Genomic DNA, 15,829 nt, shown 5'->3' with positions numbered 1-15,829 from the left:
TGCCCCCAACCTGTGTTTCAAGCACGCAGTGGTCCAGCCCCCCCCCCCGAAAAAACCCCAACTTGGACCCTACCTCATCTTGTGCCTACAGACCTATTTCTAAACTTCCATTCCTGTCAAAGGTTCTCGAAAAGGCTGTTCTCAGTCAGTTCTCGCCCGACCTGAACCCAAACACAGTCTTGAAAAGATTTCAGTCAGGTTTTAAGGCTTATCATAGCACAGAGTCTGCAACCTGACAGAAATGTGTGCCGTGCCGTGCCGTGCCGTGCGATGTCTGGGCTTTAAAGTCTCCATGACACCATTTCAAGGTCTGTTGTGGGGGGACGGTGATCAGTTTTTCTCTTGTAACTCAGATTTTTGCAGCGTGTAGAGGGAACGTTATGTCAGAGTGTCTACACACGACCGCTGACGACGTTGCTCGACGTGCCGATCTGATTATACCGTGTGTCTTATCTGACGCCAGCTCCACGAACGCTGCAGGCTCCAGTCACTTCCATCTCCAGTCATTTATCAGCAATGGCACGGCTATTCGGTAATGCCTGGTAATCGTAGTGGTTACGTAATTCATTAGGGGTCCAAAGTTGACTCGGGCGGCCGCGGCGGCATCCTGTTTACTGACATCGGACACACGCGCACATGTGTGGCAGAGGGGCCTTGAACCTTCTGCCCAGCTTCCCTGCTGATCAGCGGGTCATGCTGACAATGTCAGTAATTAGCACCCGCTGACGCGGCAGATTAGCCCCCTAACTACACCTCATGGAGCCGGCCCCCGTCTTTAATGTCCACAATATGGCGGGAGCGTGTTTATTTGTATTTTGTGCTCCCTCTGGTTCCGTTTTTCTGCATAGGTTTCGGTGTTCTTATCCAATTTATACAGCTGGGATGAATGTATAGCGAACTGTTGACGGCATCTGGAAACATTAAGATCAAAACTGAGGCGCAATGTAAAGATTAGACCAGATTAGATTATAGATTATAGATTATATTGGATCCCCCATCGGGAAAATGGGCGGCTGCAGCCGTAAAATCAGGTTCAGGTTGTTTTCTTTGTCAAATGCACAACAACACAGCGTGGCCCATGCCTGAAATGAAACTGAAACGTGTTAAAAAAGAAATCTGAAGATGAACAAATCAAATATAGAATGGCAATATTTACCATCCGGCCTGCGACATTAAATCTGAAGCTGAAATCGATTAAAAAAAAGGACTAAAACGAAGCTAAACTTCACAGTGTATACAGGCCCGAGAAAAATGAACTTGAATTGAAACCAAAGTGCCAGAGTAAGTGTAAGTTAAGGGCAGACACGGGAGTGTAACAGTATGTACAGAGGTATGGAGCTGTAAGAAATATGGTCAATGTGTGTGTGCACGGTGCAGGAGTGCTGCTGCACAAAGTGAACCGTGCAGAATAAAGTGTGCATTTTGCGGGGGGGGGGGGGGGGTGGATGAGAGAGAGGTGGGGAGAGCGAGAGAGAATGAGAGAGCGAGAGAGTGCGAGAGAGAGACTTTCAACAACACTTTAATAAAAATCACAAGAAAACGACAACACACAGACCACCATGGTCAGTAACGGCAGACTGGCAGAGTGTAAATCACCTCAGGATGCTCCCCAAGACCAGCTCATCATCCACAACACAGCAAAGTACATTCTCACAACACCACACACTGCCAACGCTTTCCAGATCATCATTTTAACGTTGCAAAAATCTACTTTTAAACGAGCTCTTAACACTTTTACAAACGCACAAACGGCATCATCGTCCTCAGCCCCCTCCGTCCTGGTTCTGCTGCTCAGGTACACGGCCATCCTCCCCTCCCCAGAACACCATCAGGAGGAAGGAGGCATCACGCCGTCATGGCATTCTTTCCAACTAGGCATCGAACGAGGCGTCGGTGGGAACTGCATGGCTGCTGTGGCCCCACGACTAGGTGGACACACATTTTGCTAGTCTGATGACCTCGGATTAACCGCACACAGAGATTCTGTGGACAGTGAAGGGCTAATTGTAAACAAAAGATAAAACGCTCGCACCATCTCGCCTCTCGTGTGCACCAGGGGCTTTGCATTTACGAGGGTCAAAGTCTGTTCGCATAAATGATAAGGGGAATCTTATATACACTCCTGGATGCGTTGATGAATGCAGATCCTCCAGACATGAAGGTCTATTTTATATGGGACCACCTGCAGGCCTGGCACATGGACTCGGGTATCAGGTAGGGGACCACTTGGGCCATCTCACGTCGTAAACCACGGGTGAGGATATTAAAAAGCACCCTTCATGGAAATGAGGTGGTGTTATGCGGCCCTCTCATAATTTCGCTGTCGACACATAATATCTGTCTTTATGGTCTCTTAGTATCTGAGTGGCCAGGAGCCCAGGTACATTGTGCTCTCTGGAATTGGCCAATCCTGCCGTTCGACCCAACTCTATAAAATGATCAGCGTGTGCTTAGGAACAGAAGGGCGAGCGGATGAACGAGGAGATTTCTAGACATCCGAGGCCCGGGCGAGCGTTCAGACGAAATCCAGGCAAAGGAGCATCGAGTCCCACGACGGACAACCATTTCTGCAGAGTTAAGAGGGCAGCGGTCCAAGTCTGACGTTACACAAAAGCGGCTCTGAGTTTTTGACCAGCTTGAGGAGAAGATGAAACACCAGAAGTTCAGGCTGAGGAATCCTCTGCTGCGGGAGTGCCTGGCTGAGTTCTTTGGGACATTTGTCGTGCTGGTAAGAGTTGGATGTGGTCTTATGAATTTATTTTTGCATGGTTAAAAGTTGGGTCTTTAACAAACTGACCAATGCAAACAGGGTGGCATGCAGACATAATGAAGTCAAATATGTTTGGTTAAACATGGACAATTTGGCTTGTGGGTCCCCCCCCCCTTTTCTCCCCAATTGCACTTGGCCAATTATCCCAAACTTCCCAGATAGCAGACACATTTGGGCCTAATATGGGACACTTTTGGTACTTTCAGCTCAGTTACGGCACTGGCAACTGTTGTGTGGGCCAGACGTGGCCCAAATGTCATAAGCCGGGCCTGACTTGGGTTACGGCAAGTGTTGTGTGGGCCAGAGATGCCCCAAATGTAATGAACCAGGCTTACAGCACATACTATGCGGGCCAGATGTGGCCCAAATTTAATGAGCTAGGCTTGACTTTAGTTAAGGCACATGCTGTGTGGGCCAGAAGAGGCCCGGATGTCATGAGCCGGGCCTGACTTGGGTTACGGCAAGTGTTGTGTGGGCCAGAAATGCCCCAAATGTAATGAACCAGGCTTACAGCACATACTATGTGGGCCAGATGTGGCCCAAATTTAATGAGCTAGGCTTGACTTTAGTTAAGGCACATGCAGTGTGGACCAGAAGAGGCCCGGATGTCATGAGCCGGGCCTGACTTGGGTTACGGCAAGTGTCGTGTGGGCCAGACGTGGCCCAAATTTAATGTTGTGTGGGCCAGACGTGACCTAAATGCGGGCCATAAGAGAACGGACCTGAGGGTGAGTTGAGACAGCCACACTCGCCCTGAGTCAACGCCGTCATTCAAGGCCAAATGTGGGCAGTAGGATACCTGCAGATGTGGGCCGTATTTGGGCCAAAGATTCTTTACTATCTGGCTTCCCCACTCTTCCGAGTCGTCCCGGTCGCTGCTCCGCCCCCCGCTGCCGAGCCGGGGAGGGCTGCAGACTACCACATGGCTCCTCTGATACATGTGGAGTCGCCAGCCGCTTCTTTTCACCTGACAGTGAGGAGTTTCACCAGGGGGACGTAGCGCGTGGGAGGACCACGTACCCCTGCCCCCCCTCCCCCCGAACAGGCGCCCCAACTGACCAGAGGAGGCGCTAGTGCAGCGACCAGGACACATACCCACATCTGGCTTCCCACCAGCAGACATCACCAATTGTGTCTGTAGGGACGCCTGACCAAGCCGGAGATAACACAAGGATTCGAACCGGCGGTCCCTGTGTTGGTAGGCAACGGAATAGATCGCTACACTACCCGGATGCCCAGTTTGTTTGTTTGCTTTTACTGAGGAGATTAAAGCTGGCCCAAACATTTACTGCTCATTATAGAAGGTCTTCCAACTTTTTTTTCTATAGTCATGAATATTGTGTGAACTTGTTTGTCTGCTTTTTTGTAGTCGGGTCAAATTCGTTGTACTGACTGGATCCGTCTTTCATGAGGTCCCAGCACACCTGACCTGTTACTCTGTGATATCTCACGTTGCGTCTGCAGAAATGTCAACCAGTGGGGATCATTTTTATTTTCTTATTTGACTCAATCATCAGTTCGAATTTAAATTTTGCAACGAAAAAGACACAACACGGACATAACAATATAAAGAGCCGCCACTATATCCTGAAATGAATAACGGGCAGAATCTGCACAGTTCATCGATCTAAGAAAGACGGTTAGCGTACCGTTACCATGGAAAACGCCGGTTCCGGTTCGGTGACGGGACGCGCCGGAAGTACCGCCCACAATTCACGCAAGGCGTCATGGGGGCTGGGAATAAGGCGGCTCAGAGTCCATGCTACGTTTGACACGGCGACGGTCTTGCTAGAAAACGGAAAAGTTTTTCATTTGCGTTTGAAAACAAAAAAAAGAGTTCCGCGCTCAGACGACGTCGTTTTGAGTACGATCCGCGTGCACACGGACCCGCAAAAAACGACAGAAAACGCTGTAGTGCGCACGCCAGGCCGGTAGCTGGCGGTGAAACCTTTTAGTAGAGCGTTCTTCCGGTGGACCCCAGTAACGCAACGCGCCTGCGCACTAACGCCTTCTCAGAGCGGCGAGTAAACAGACCGTGGATGAGTTGAGTCACTGAAAGTTTATGAACACTAGCACAGTGGTTCTCAACCTTTTTGGGGTCCTGGACCCCCCTGCGTATTTTTGATCTACCCTGAGGACCCCTCCACCTGATCTTGGGGGAGGGGGGTTGCAATATGATAGAAACAGTAGAAACTGCATTTTAAATTGCATTATAGCATTTATTCACTCTTTGGGGCAAAAATAAGAGCTTTCAGTTGTAACTTAGATATAGTTAATAAAACAGAATTCTTATGCAGTAACTTTCAGATATATGTAACAAAACAGAATATGTATTCAGTAACTTTCAGATATATGTAACAAAACAGAATATGTATTCAGTAACTTTCAGATACATGTAACAACACAGAATATGTATTCAGTAACTTTCAGATATATGTAACAAAACAGAATATGTATTCAGTAACTTTCAGATATATGTAACAAAACAGAATATGTATTCAGTAACTTTCAGATATATGTAACAAGACAGAATATGTATTCAGTAACTTTCAGATATATGTCACAACAGAATTTTTATGCAGTAACTTTTAACAATGCAAACGGGAGCGAGATCTCTTATTAAAATACAACAAATTACACTTGTGAAACAGATGTAATTAGAGAAAAAAGTCCTGTTACCCTTTATAGTTCAGGTAGATAAAGGTCTCAGTCACATTTGAGTAAAATAATCCTATTTCTACAAATGTCATAGGATCTTTTTTTTAAAGATATTTTATTTTCACGGACCCCTTGCAATTACACCACGGACCACTAGGGGTCCGTGGACCCCCGGTTGGAGATGTCACACAACCTCCAGACTCCGGGAGTAACCCCACCACTGGTCGGTATTAATCAGGACACCCATCACTGCTGCCGGGATTGAGGTTAAAGGTCAATATTTAGTGACGGCGTTACCATAACGCCGCACGATTGTGTCACTTTATTGCCCACAAGCGTTCAGCAGAACATGCCATATCGTTGTGTTGACTTGCAAGGTCATAATGTGGGCGATTAGTGAGTGGGCCATTTAGATACAATGTGGATAGTTTCAGTATCAACTCTGAGCTCTAGGGTGTGAGCTAATTAATTGCGTTTGTCACTGATGAACTGATGAATTACTTTTTGCCTAATAAGTAATCAATTATTGGTAAAGATTGGAAGTGTGTGTGTGTGTGTGTCCATGTTTACGTGTGCATGTGAGATGACCTTTGATACTAAAATGCAAGTATGTGAGCTGCAGATTGTTCCCAGAACTTCATGTGTGCTGTCTGTCTGTCTCTCTGTCTGTCTCTCTGGGTTTGGGGAGAAGGTCTTCGGCTGTTCGGCTGCAGCGCAGGTCAAGACCAGCCGAGAGACAAAGGGCGAGTATCTGTCGGTCAACATGGCCTTCTCTGTGGGGGTGATGTCCGCCATGTACCTCACCAAGGGCATCACAGGTGAATATCGCCACACTGGCCGCCAACATTCCCACATCTTTTTTTTTCTCCATTCACTTTTTCCATCAAATGTCCTGTTTGTTTGTTCAGCCTTTCATTCATCCATCCATCCATTCATTTGTGCACTGATTCATGCATTCATTCAGTCAGTGCATCATTCAGTTACCCAGTAATTCATTCAGTCATTCCTGACATACATCCAAACAGATTGGTCATTATATCCCCTCTCAGCTCATGACAGTGTACGAAGGACATGTCACTACTGCAGTAACTCGCTGATGTGCGTGCTCTCATCCACGCACCGTCCATATTTATCACCCTGCTAATGCTACCCGGGACTTGGAGACATGGTGGCCTCGGCCTACAGCACATTTCGAGGTCAAAGCCTTACTGTTGGACGAGAGGCGTGAAACTGAGATGCTCCTTGTAACTGTCACAAAACTCATCCTACACATAGGAGAGACAGCATCACGAGTCCCCATACATTCCTTTGTGTGGGCCGGATGTGGCCTAAATGTCATGAGCCGGGCCTGACTTGTTACGGGAAGTGTTGTGCGGGCCAGACATGGCCCAAATGTAATGAGCCAGGCTTGACTTGGGTTACAGCAGATACTGTGTGGGCTAGATGTGGCCCAAGTGTGGCCCAAATGTGGCAGCCACACTCACCCTGAATCAACGCCGGCGTTCAAGGCCAGGGGCAGGGCGCCAAACAACAAGAAAAACAGCTCGGCCGGCGTGGCTCCTGTGTTTCTGAATGTGGAAATTTGGTAAAAATGAGAACGTGTGTACACGGGGGAAAGGTTATGTGTAGAACGAGTTTTGTTAAACCGCTTCTGGCTATTTCATTCCTCTGAATTTCTATCTTTTATTTTCCCTTTTTAAAAAATTTCTTCTTATCTAATTCTGCGTTTCTTATTTAATGTCTTCTCATGCCTCATGTAAAGCACTTTGAATTGCTTTTTGTGTATCAAATGTGCTGTGCAAATATACTTGCCTTTGTTTCAAACAGTGCTGTTCAGATTCCCCTGCTGATTTCTACCAGACATGTATTACACTAAAGGAAAGCTGAAATATTACACAAAACACCTTTATCACAGCAAGCAATACAAAACCACAACTGCAGCCTTCGGTGGTTCCCGTTCCACCGCTCTCTTCTTCACAATCTTATCTCAAGGATTGTGGCACCGATAGGTATCAATGTGCACTTTGTACAGAGCGATACCTATCACTCCTTAACTCTATGCACACTTGCTAATGAGATATGCAAAACACTTCACTCATCTTCAGTATGTAGATGCCGTTTTGCAGGAAATGTTGGATATTCTTCGACTGTTCCACTTTAAAACATTGTGCTCGTGTCCACTGTGTATTTTTACAAACGCAGATGCAGACAAATTCTCGTATGTGCTTACTGGCTTAGCTGCGGAGAGGGGAAGCGGAAGCTTTAAGAGTGTAAGCAGAAAATTTTTCTTTAGAGATTTTTCCGCTTCCGGTGTAGGAAGATGGCGGCGCAAATTCATGTTTGCAAGCGGCCTCACCCAGTGCCGGTGTGGGAAGATGGTGGTGTGAATTCACATTTGCGGCGGCCTCACCCACTACCATCCATGCAGTGTCTTTGTCCATGTCTGCATCTAAGTTTGTCTTCGTTTGATGGCTGGGACAGCTGGGTCTGCTGCGTCCTGTGGGCCCAGGGACCACGGCCCTGACCGGAGCTGTGCCCGAAGAGGTAACACCGAGGGTGGTCTGACAGGATGCGGAACTGGGGCAGGCTAAGCTAACTGCTAGCCCATGCAGACCAGCACTTCCGATAACTCCGAGGGCGGTCTGGCGGCGGCCTCACCTGGCCTTGACTGTGTTTTTAGTGTCATTGTGTGGAGCTTGGGGAGGTGTGTCGAAGGTGTCTGGCTGGGAGAGCTGGAGTTGGATCGGCTGAGGGCGGCTGGTCTGCTGCGTCCTGTGGGCCCAAGGACCATGGCCCTGCCTGGAGCTGCGCTCGAAGAGGAAACGCCGAGGGCGGTCTGACAGGACGTGGAAGCGGGGCAGGCTAAGCTAACTGCTAGCCCATGCAGACCGGCAGTTCCGACAGTCATCCTGGCTGGTTTTCGTTCTCCTGGACAGTGATTTATTTATTTATTTATTTTAGTTTCGATATATATGTTTGTTTTGGATATATGTGCTCTTGTAGTTCTTGTAGTTTTTGAATGTGTGTTTTTGTCTTTGTGTTGCCCTGCTGTGGGCTGGGGGAAATGACAAAAGTGTTTCTGATTCTGAAAGTAATAAAGTACATTTACTCAAGTACTATACCTAAGTACAGTTTTGAGGTACTGGCACTTTACTTGAGTATTACCATTTTGTGAGACATATTTTTACTCCATGACATTTCAGCGAGAAACGTTGAGCTTTTTACTTCATTACTACTTATTTTGCAGAATAAAGTTTTATATGCAAATTAGATGATAAGAGTTTATAATACCCAACAGTATATGAAGTAGTCAGACTGGTTACATCGTTAAAATACTGCTGACAGATTATAATTTAACTCTCTGAAAGGGACAATTTTTCAGAATGAGCATTTTTACTGTGGATACTCTTACAGTTAATACTTTATTACTTTTACTTAAGTGAGATTTTGAAAGCAGAACTTTTACTGTTATTTGAGTATATTTGCACTGTTGTGTCGCTGCTTTAACTTCAGTAAAGGAGGAGAATACATTTTCCACCACTGCGTAGCTGTGCAACTGAGACCGAACTTGAACTTTTATTAATCTTTTCTTCTCTCTCCTCCTCCCTGTCCTTTCTTGTATAGGCGCCCATCTGAACCCGGCTGTGACCCTGAGTTTCTGTTCATTGGGGCATGTGCGCTGGGGGAGGCTGGTGCCGTACTGCCTCTCTCAGCTTGTGGGGGCGTATGTTGCATCTGCCCTGGTGTACCTGGTCTATTATGGTGTGTTGTAGCTGACACGTCTCTGACACAGATACAAGCGCACACACCCATGCTTGTTTCTCTATACTTGTGGGGACCCCCCTCAATGACTACATTCATTCCCTAGCCCTTAACCATCATAACTACATGTCTAACCTTAACCCCTTACCCTAACCTTAACCTACTCCTAATTCTAACCTTAACCCTAAACCCAAGTCCTAACCCCAAAATAGACCCTTAAAGAAGTGAGGACCGGCCAAAGAGTGTCCTCGCTTTGCAAAAAATGTCCTCACTCTAATGATTAAAACACTCAAATTGGTCCTCACAGAGATGGAAGTACAAGAACACGCACACACTCACACACACAGTACACATATTATTCATGTATACATCATGTCTGCACTTATGATTGATTGCTCCATCATTTATGGTTCCCCCTGTCTCCGTCTCAGATGCTATAATGGACTTTAGCGGAGGGGTGTTGGCTGTACGCGGTCCAAATGAGACGGCGTCAATATTCGCCACATATCCATCAGAGTACATCTCTCTTGGCAGAAGTTTCTTGGACCAGGTCAGTCAGAGATTTCGGTAAAGCGTTGGCCGGCTGCTGCTTCTGTTGATATCTTTCTTTTTGTTGTTGTTTATTTGTTGTTTTTTTATTTAACTACTTCATCAGGTAGTGGGCACGGGAATGCTGATGGTGAGCATCCTGGGTTTGGGCGAGCAGAGGAATACCCCCGCCCCCCCGGGGTTAATTCCACCCATTGTGGGAGCAGTCATCCTGGGGATCTCCACGTCGATGTCAGCCAACTGCGGGGCCGCAATAAACCCCGCACGAGACCTGGGGCCACGCCTGTTCACACTGACCGCAGGCTGGGGCACGGAGGTCTTTACGTATGTATATTATTAAAGGCTAACCTGAAACATGCACACAGCGTAGTCCAGCATCAAACCCTAGACATCTGTTTTTCAGTCAGACAACTGAAGTATGCGTGTTTCTTAAAAGGTACATTTCAATTTCAGGTTTGAGTTTCACTGACAGCCAGTTAAGTTTACACATTCTAGAAAGGGTCTGCACTGGAAAAGATCCGAAAGCATCCTCATTTCTGGTTCGGGACACTAAAGGCAGAGGACAAAAACAAGTTTGTCAGGATTGTCACAATGGCTGGCAAGCTTATAGGCAGGCAGCAAAAGTGGCTGGACCATCTGCACAAGGCTGCTGTCTGCAGGAAGGCTGCTGCAATAGTGCATGACCCAAGTCATCCCCTTCTCAGTGAGCCCGAGTGGTTATCACCTCTAAACCCTTCTTATGTTCGTTTGTATTATACTGCCTGTGATTGTTGTTTGTTGTGATTGTTTGTAATACTGCTGTTAGTTTCACTGTGACTGAGGTGAGACCAAAGATACATTTCCAGCGTAAGTGGACGATAAAGTTGCATTGGATTCCATTCTACTGCTACTACTTCCGGCTGCTCCCGTTAGGGGTCGCCACAGTGGCTCATCCGTTTCCATCTCTTCCATTTGATTCCATTCTATTCTAGCAAGTTTGTGCCAGCGGGTTGTTTAACAGACACAAACCCAAATGTTTTGAAGTAGAAAAAAAAAGAGCACTGATGGAAGAATATGCAGAACGAGTCAGCAGTGGTCAGGGTGGAGCTTGCTGGCGAAGTGGTTTATTTAGACAAATCTTGCATAACGACACCGAGAAATGTTGAACAGTCTCCCTTATTGTTCCTTTTGGTCTCCAGTTGCGTGTTTAGCCGTGTGTGTCACAGGCCATCCGAAATCAGAAGCACTGTGTACTGGTGTCCATAACAACATCCTGGAAAACCAGTGCATTAGAGATCATCTGATCCAGGGTCTCTTGGTGTTGTGCAGCTCGTTCCTGCACGTCACCTCACATTCACCATCTCCTCAGGGCAGGGCAGTCCGTTTACCCCCTCTGATTTCTCAACTGAATTTATACCCCAAAATCCAAATGTTGGATTTACTTTTGTCATATTTGGTTCTACGCAACTGTGGTAAGGGACTTCGGAGCAACTTGATTTATTCATATGTGCACATGGAATTAGAAATTACCCAACACAGTTGCAGGGGACCAGTTGACATAACATTCTGAAGTAAATCTAACATTTCATTTTTTCAGCGTAGCCGCCAGTCGTCTACTCGTCTATTAATTCCGTGTTTAGAGAAGCGGGCTTGTGACCGGAAGGTTGCCGGTTTGATTCCTGGGCCGGCAGGAAAATTTGGGTGGCGGGAGTGAACGAACGGCACTCTCCCCTCCCTCAGTACCTATGGCCGATGTGCCCTTGAGCAAGGCACTCAACCCCCAACCAACCAACTGCTCCAGTGGAGCTGCTCAGTGGCCACCAGTGAAGACTGTGGTTGTACTGGGCAGCTCCCAGGTGTGAATGTGCAGGGCATTGCTGAAAAAGAGCACATGGACTCACCATACTATCCTGGGTAAATGAAGGTTAAAAAAAAAATCTAAATGCATGAATACCATGCGGCTGAAGATCCCCTACAGTATCTACAGATTTGCTGTCATGAAGACATTCTTATATTCAGATTCTATTTCTATTATTATACTTTTATATTCATTTTCTTAGTCATTATTATATTCTTATATTCATATTCTATTTCTAGTCTGAGTGTTTTTGATTTGCACTCACCACAAAGACATCATCGCTCAGCTGATATTCTTAGATATGTAATTACAGACACTCTTGCAGAGATTTTCATACATTGGCATTTTTCTTGCGTGGAACAAAAAGCGTTAGAGACTTCCAAATGCCAGCAAAAATATTAAGCTTAGTCCATGGACATGCATCAAGTCAGTATCCCTGAACCCCATTTGTCTGTGTGTTCGTCTCTCCAGGTGTTACAACTACTGGTTCTGGGTCCCCCTCTTGGCTCCAATGATAGGAGGTGTCCTGGGCTCTCTGTTGTACTTGGTCTTCATAGACTGGCACCTACCTGACCCGGACCCCCCCGCAGACCTCTGCATCACCCCCACCTTCAACCAAGACTGCTTGCAGCCCTCCATGGTCAAAGAAAAAGGAGGCGAATTAAAGATGGCGCGATTCTAGGCTTTACTGTTTTCCAAATTGATCACCCAACGTGGGCTGGAGCTCATCGTCAGTGACCATATAGACAGAATACAGTGGCACGCTCACCAAGGACTCTGGACCAGGAAGCGGGATCAGCGTTGGGAAATTGCATGGCAGAGATGTGCTTGTTGTCATTTAAACGTGGATGTAAGGCAACGCATGCGTGTGGTAGACACACGCATGCTTCCAGTACAAGCGTGCACACGCACTCACGCACAAATATATGGACGTTTTTACTGGACTTTATTATTTGTAACCCACCGAAGACAATCCACAAATAAGGACCGCGATCCCCAAACCTTTTCGCATTTGTGGATCCATTTTTACACATTTGTGGATCGCTTCCTGTGAGCTTGTGGGTCACGTGACATTTATGCCTTGCCTCCTATGTATTTGTGGATTTTTGTCCCATTTGTACCGCGCGGCTCTGTAGAAACAACATCCACAAATGTGAGGCGCCGGTATTAAGCAATCCACAAATGTGTAAAACCAGTCCCACGTGTAAAAATGGATCCACAAATGTGAAAAGGTTTGGGGATCATGATGCATATTTGTGGATTGTCTTCTGTGGGTTACAAGTAATAGTCCAATAAAAACGTCCATACAACACACACACACACACACACACACACACACACACACACACACACACACACACACACACACACACACACACACACCCACAGAGAAGTGAATGGCAGGGATGCCTGCCACTCTGTAATGTGAAAACGAAGAAGCCGGGCTGAGCTTTTCAGACGGATCGGCAGCGCGGGTGGAGGCAGCTATTATTTCCACGCTGACGTCACGTGTGCGTCCAGTTTCCTGTGACGTTGGGGCGGAACGCTTTCAGCCACCCGTTCTAGATCCGGGAATGAATGATAAAGCGGAGTTTTTACGGGTCGCGCTTTATGACGAATAGCTGTAAATGGTGATTTATAGATGAATAACGGGCCACCAATAAGCTCCTAACATACACCTGTTAATATTAGCAGAGGGTTTAAACATAATAATCGGTTTGTGAGCTTTAAATAGTTGTGAATGATTAATAGCATTTCAAGAAAAATGAAAAACAAAATTAGAATTTAGACCTGAGATTTCTGCATCTGAAGGTGAAGTTAAGGAACGAAGGCCTAAATGGTTCAGGTTTTGGTCTAGAAAGAGTCAAGTGCTATTGGGGAGAGGTCAGTTTTAGATGATAATAATAATAATAATAGTAATAATAATAATAGAAATTAAAGAAGAGGAAGAAGACACTCGATACAACATCCCAAGTCATATCAATAAGGCGGTTATTAATATTGTCAAGTCGCGTGCTAACGTTAACAAGTGTGTTATAAGGCGTTATAAGTGGTGTATTACTCATTTTATTAATCACTCTTTACAGCTACTCATCATAACGTGGTACCATTGTATTTACTGTAAATGACATGCTGAACATGAGATATTTATGTTGCTAATCTAATAAATTACTATCTGAGAAACAATAAACGTGAGTTGTGTTTGCAAGTGTGTGCGCGCGTGCGTGAACGTGCAAGTCATCGGACTGAAACGAGCCCGTGTGTAAGTCAAAACGGCTGTTTTGTTTTATTCCTCTAAATCAATATTGCACCGGAGTTGGACTTCATATCCACCAAAACCATCTGAGCATGAACGCTTTAATAAAGACTGAAATGTTATTACGGGGCTCCCATGAGCCAGCCTGCTAGTTTAACTTTAGAAACACACGGCAGCGGCCATGGTCTGCTTTATGAACGGTTCTGTGACACTTTGACATCCAGTTGTTCTTTTTTTGGGGGGGGGGTCCGGGGGTCCCCCCCTTTTCCAATTACCCCACTTCCGAGCAGTCCCGGTCGCTGCCCCACCCCTCTCTGCCGAACCAGGGAGGTTCTGCAGACTACCGCACGCCTCCTCCGATACACGTGGAGTCGCCAGCCGCTATTTTTCTCCTGACGGTGAGGAGTTTCACCAGGGGGGACGTAGCGCGCGCGAAGATCACGCTGTGCGTCCCGACCGACCAGAGGAGGCGCTAGTGCAGCGACCAGGACACACACCCACACCCGGCTTCCCACCCGCGGACACGGCCGATTGTGTCTGTGGGGACGCCCGACCAAGCCGGCGGTAACACGGGGATTCGAACCGGCGACGGATAGCCCGCTACGCTACCCGGACGCCGCATGCAGTAGTTCTTAAGATTATATAAGACTAATATGTAATTTCGTCTTGTGTGTATTACGTCACAAAGGGGATCACCGTGAGCTTGATCTTCCTGGTTTGTCGTATTAATCCTGATGTAACCGAGCATATTTCCGCCCGCTGCGGGATTCGATCAGGGGTGTACTGCGCCACAAGGCCACGTCACTAAACGCTCGACTAAAGGGGGGAGGGGCGACCCCCTGGCGATCGGCCAGTGAGTCTTCTGGTAGGTTACAGTAGTCACCCTCTCCCGGAAGCCGTTATTCCCGCGCTCCGAGGAGATTTATGAGGATCTGCACACTTCCGGATTCCACCAACGTAACCGAGCATATTTCCGCCCGCTGCGGGATTCGATCGAAGGTGTGCTACACCACAAGGCGACGTCGCGATCCGCTCGACTAAAGGGAGCCGACCGCCTGGCGACCGACCAGTGAGTCGACTCGGTTACAGTAGTCACCCCCCTCCCCTCCCCCGGAAGGGTTTTTGTAGGTTTCCCGCCGATGACAAAGGGGAAACCCGTTCTCCATTTTGTCCCGGCGGGCGCGCGCACGTCTTTTGCCGCCGGTGTGTGCGAGCGGGCGGGAGACGGGGGAGGACTCCATTTTGGTTCAAATCGAATTTCAGGCGCCTCTTCAGGGCGCGTCTGGCCGGGTGTCTGAGAGGCCGCATCATGGCTGTGAGTAACCCTTTGTTTTTTTTAGATGACTACGGTCTCCCGAGTGGACTTGGACACTTACGAATACAACGCGCAATCACCGTCGCAGAGTAGCAATTTATTTCGACCTCGGGAGGACGTCTGACAAAAGTCAAGACTTCGCGAGGTTGTGTGTTTAGCGTGTTCCGCGAACAGAGGCGCCGGGCCTCGGCCCCATGGCCCCAGACCAGTGTTTCTCAACCGGGGGTCCGCGGACCCCTAGTGGTCCGTGGTGTCATTGCAAGGGGTCCGTGAAAATAAAATATCTTTAAAAGAAAGATCCTATGACATTTATAGAAATAGGATTATTTTACTCAAATGTGACTGAGACCTTTATCTACCTAAACTATAAAGGGTAACAGGACTTTTTCTCTAATTACATCTGTTTCACAAGTGTAATTTATTGTATTTTGATAAGAGATCTCGCTCCCGTTTGCATTGTTAAAAGTTACTGCATAAAAATTCTGTTGTTACATATATCTGAAAGTTACTGAATACATATTCTGTTTTGTTACATATATCTGAAAGTTACTGAATACATATTCTGTTTTGTTACATATATCTGAAAGTTACTGAATACATATTCTGTTTTGTTACATATATCTGAAAGTTACTGAATACATATTCTGTTTTGTTACATATATCTGAAAGTTACTGCATAAC

At 46.8% G+C, this 15,829-nt stretch overlaps 1 protein-coding gene across 1 annotated transcript; it reads left to right on the top strand.

The window, feature by feature from the left end:
• The first annotated feature begins 2,134 nt into the window (after window positions 1–2,134).
• Window positions 2,135–12,258, top strand: aqp10a (aquaporin 10a). Its single transcript, XM_056287041.1, has 8 exons — window positions 2,135–2,207; window positions 2,358–2,380; window positions 2,636–2,728; window positions 6,120–6,246; window positions 9,053–9,190; window positions 9,622–9,740; window positions 9,846–10,063; window positions 12,048–12,258. The coding sequence occupies exons 1-8, from the start codon at window positions 2,135–2,137 to the stop codon at window positions 12,256–12,258; spliced, it is 1,002 nt and encodes a 333-aa protein (XP_056143016.1).
• The last annotated feature ends 3,571 nt before the right edge of the window (window positions 12,259–15,829 follow it).

Source organism: Lampris incognitus, chromosome 9, assembly GCF_029633865.1.
Source record: "Lampris incognitus isolate fLamInc1 chromosome 9, fLamInc1.hap2, whole genome shotgun sequence".
Lineage (NCBI taxonomy): Eukaryota > Metazoa > Chordata > Actinopteri > Lampriformes > Lampridae > Lampris > Lampris incognitus.
This window is presented reverse-complemented; position numbering and strand designations above follow the sequence as displayed.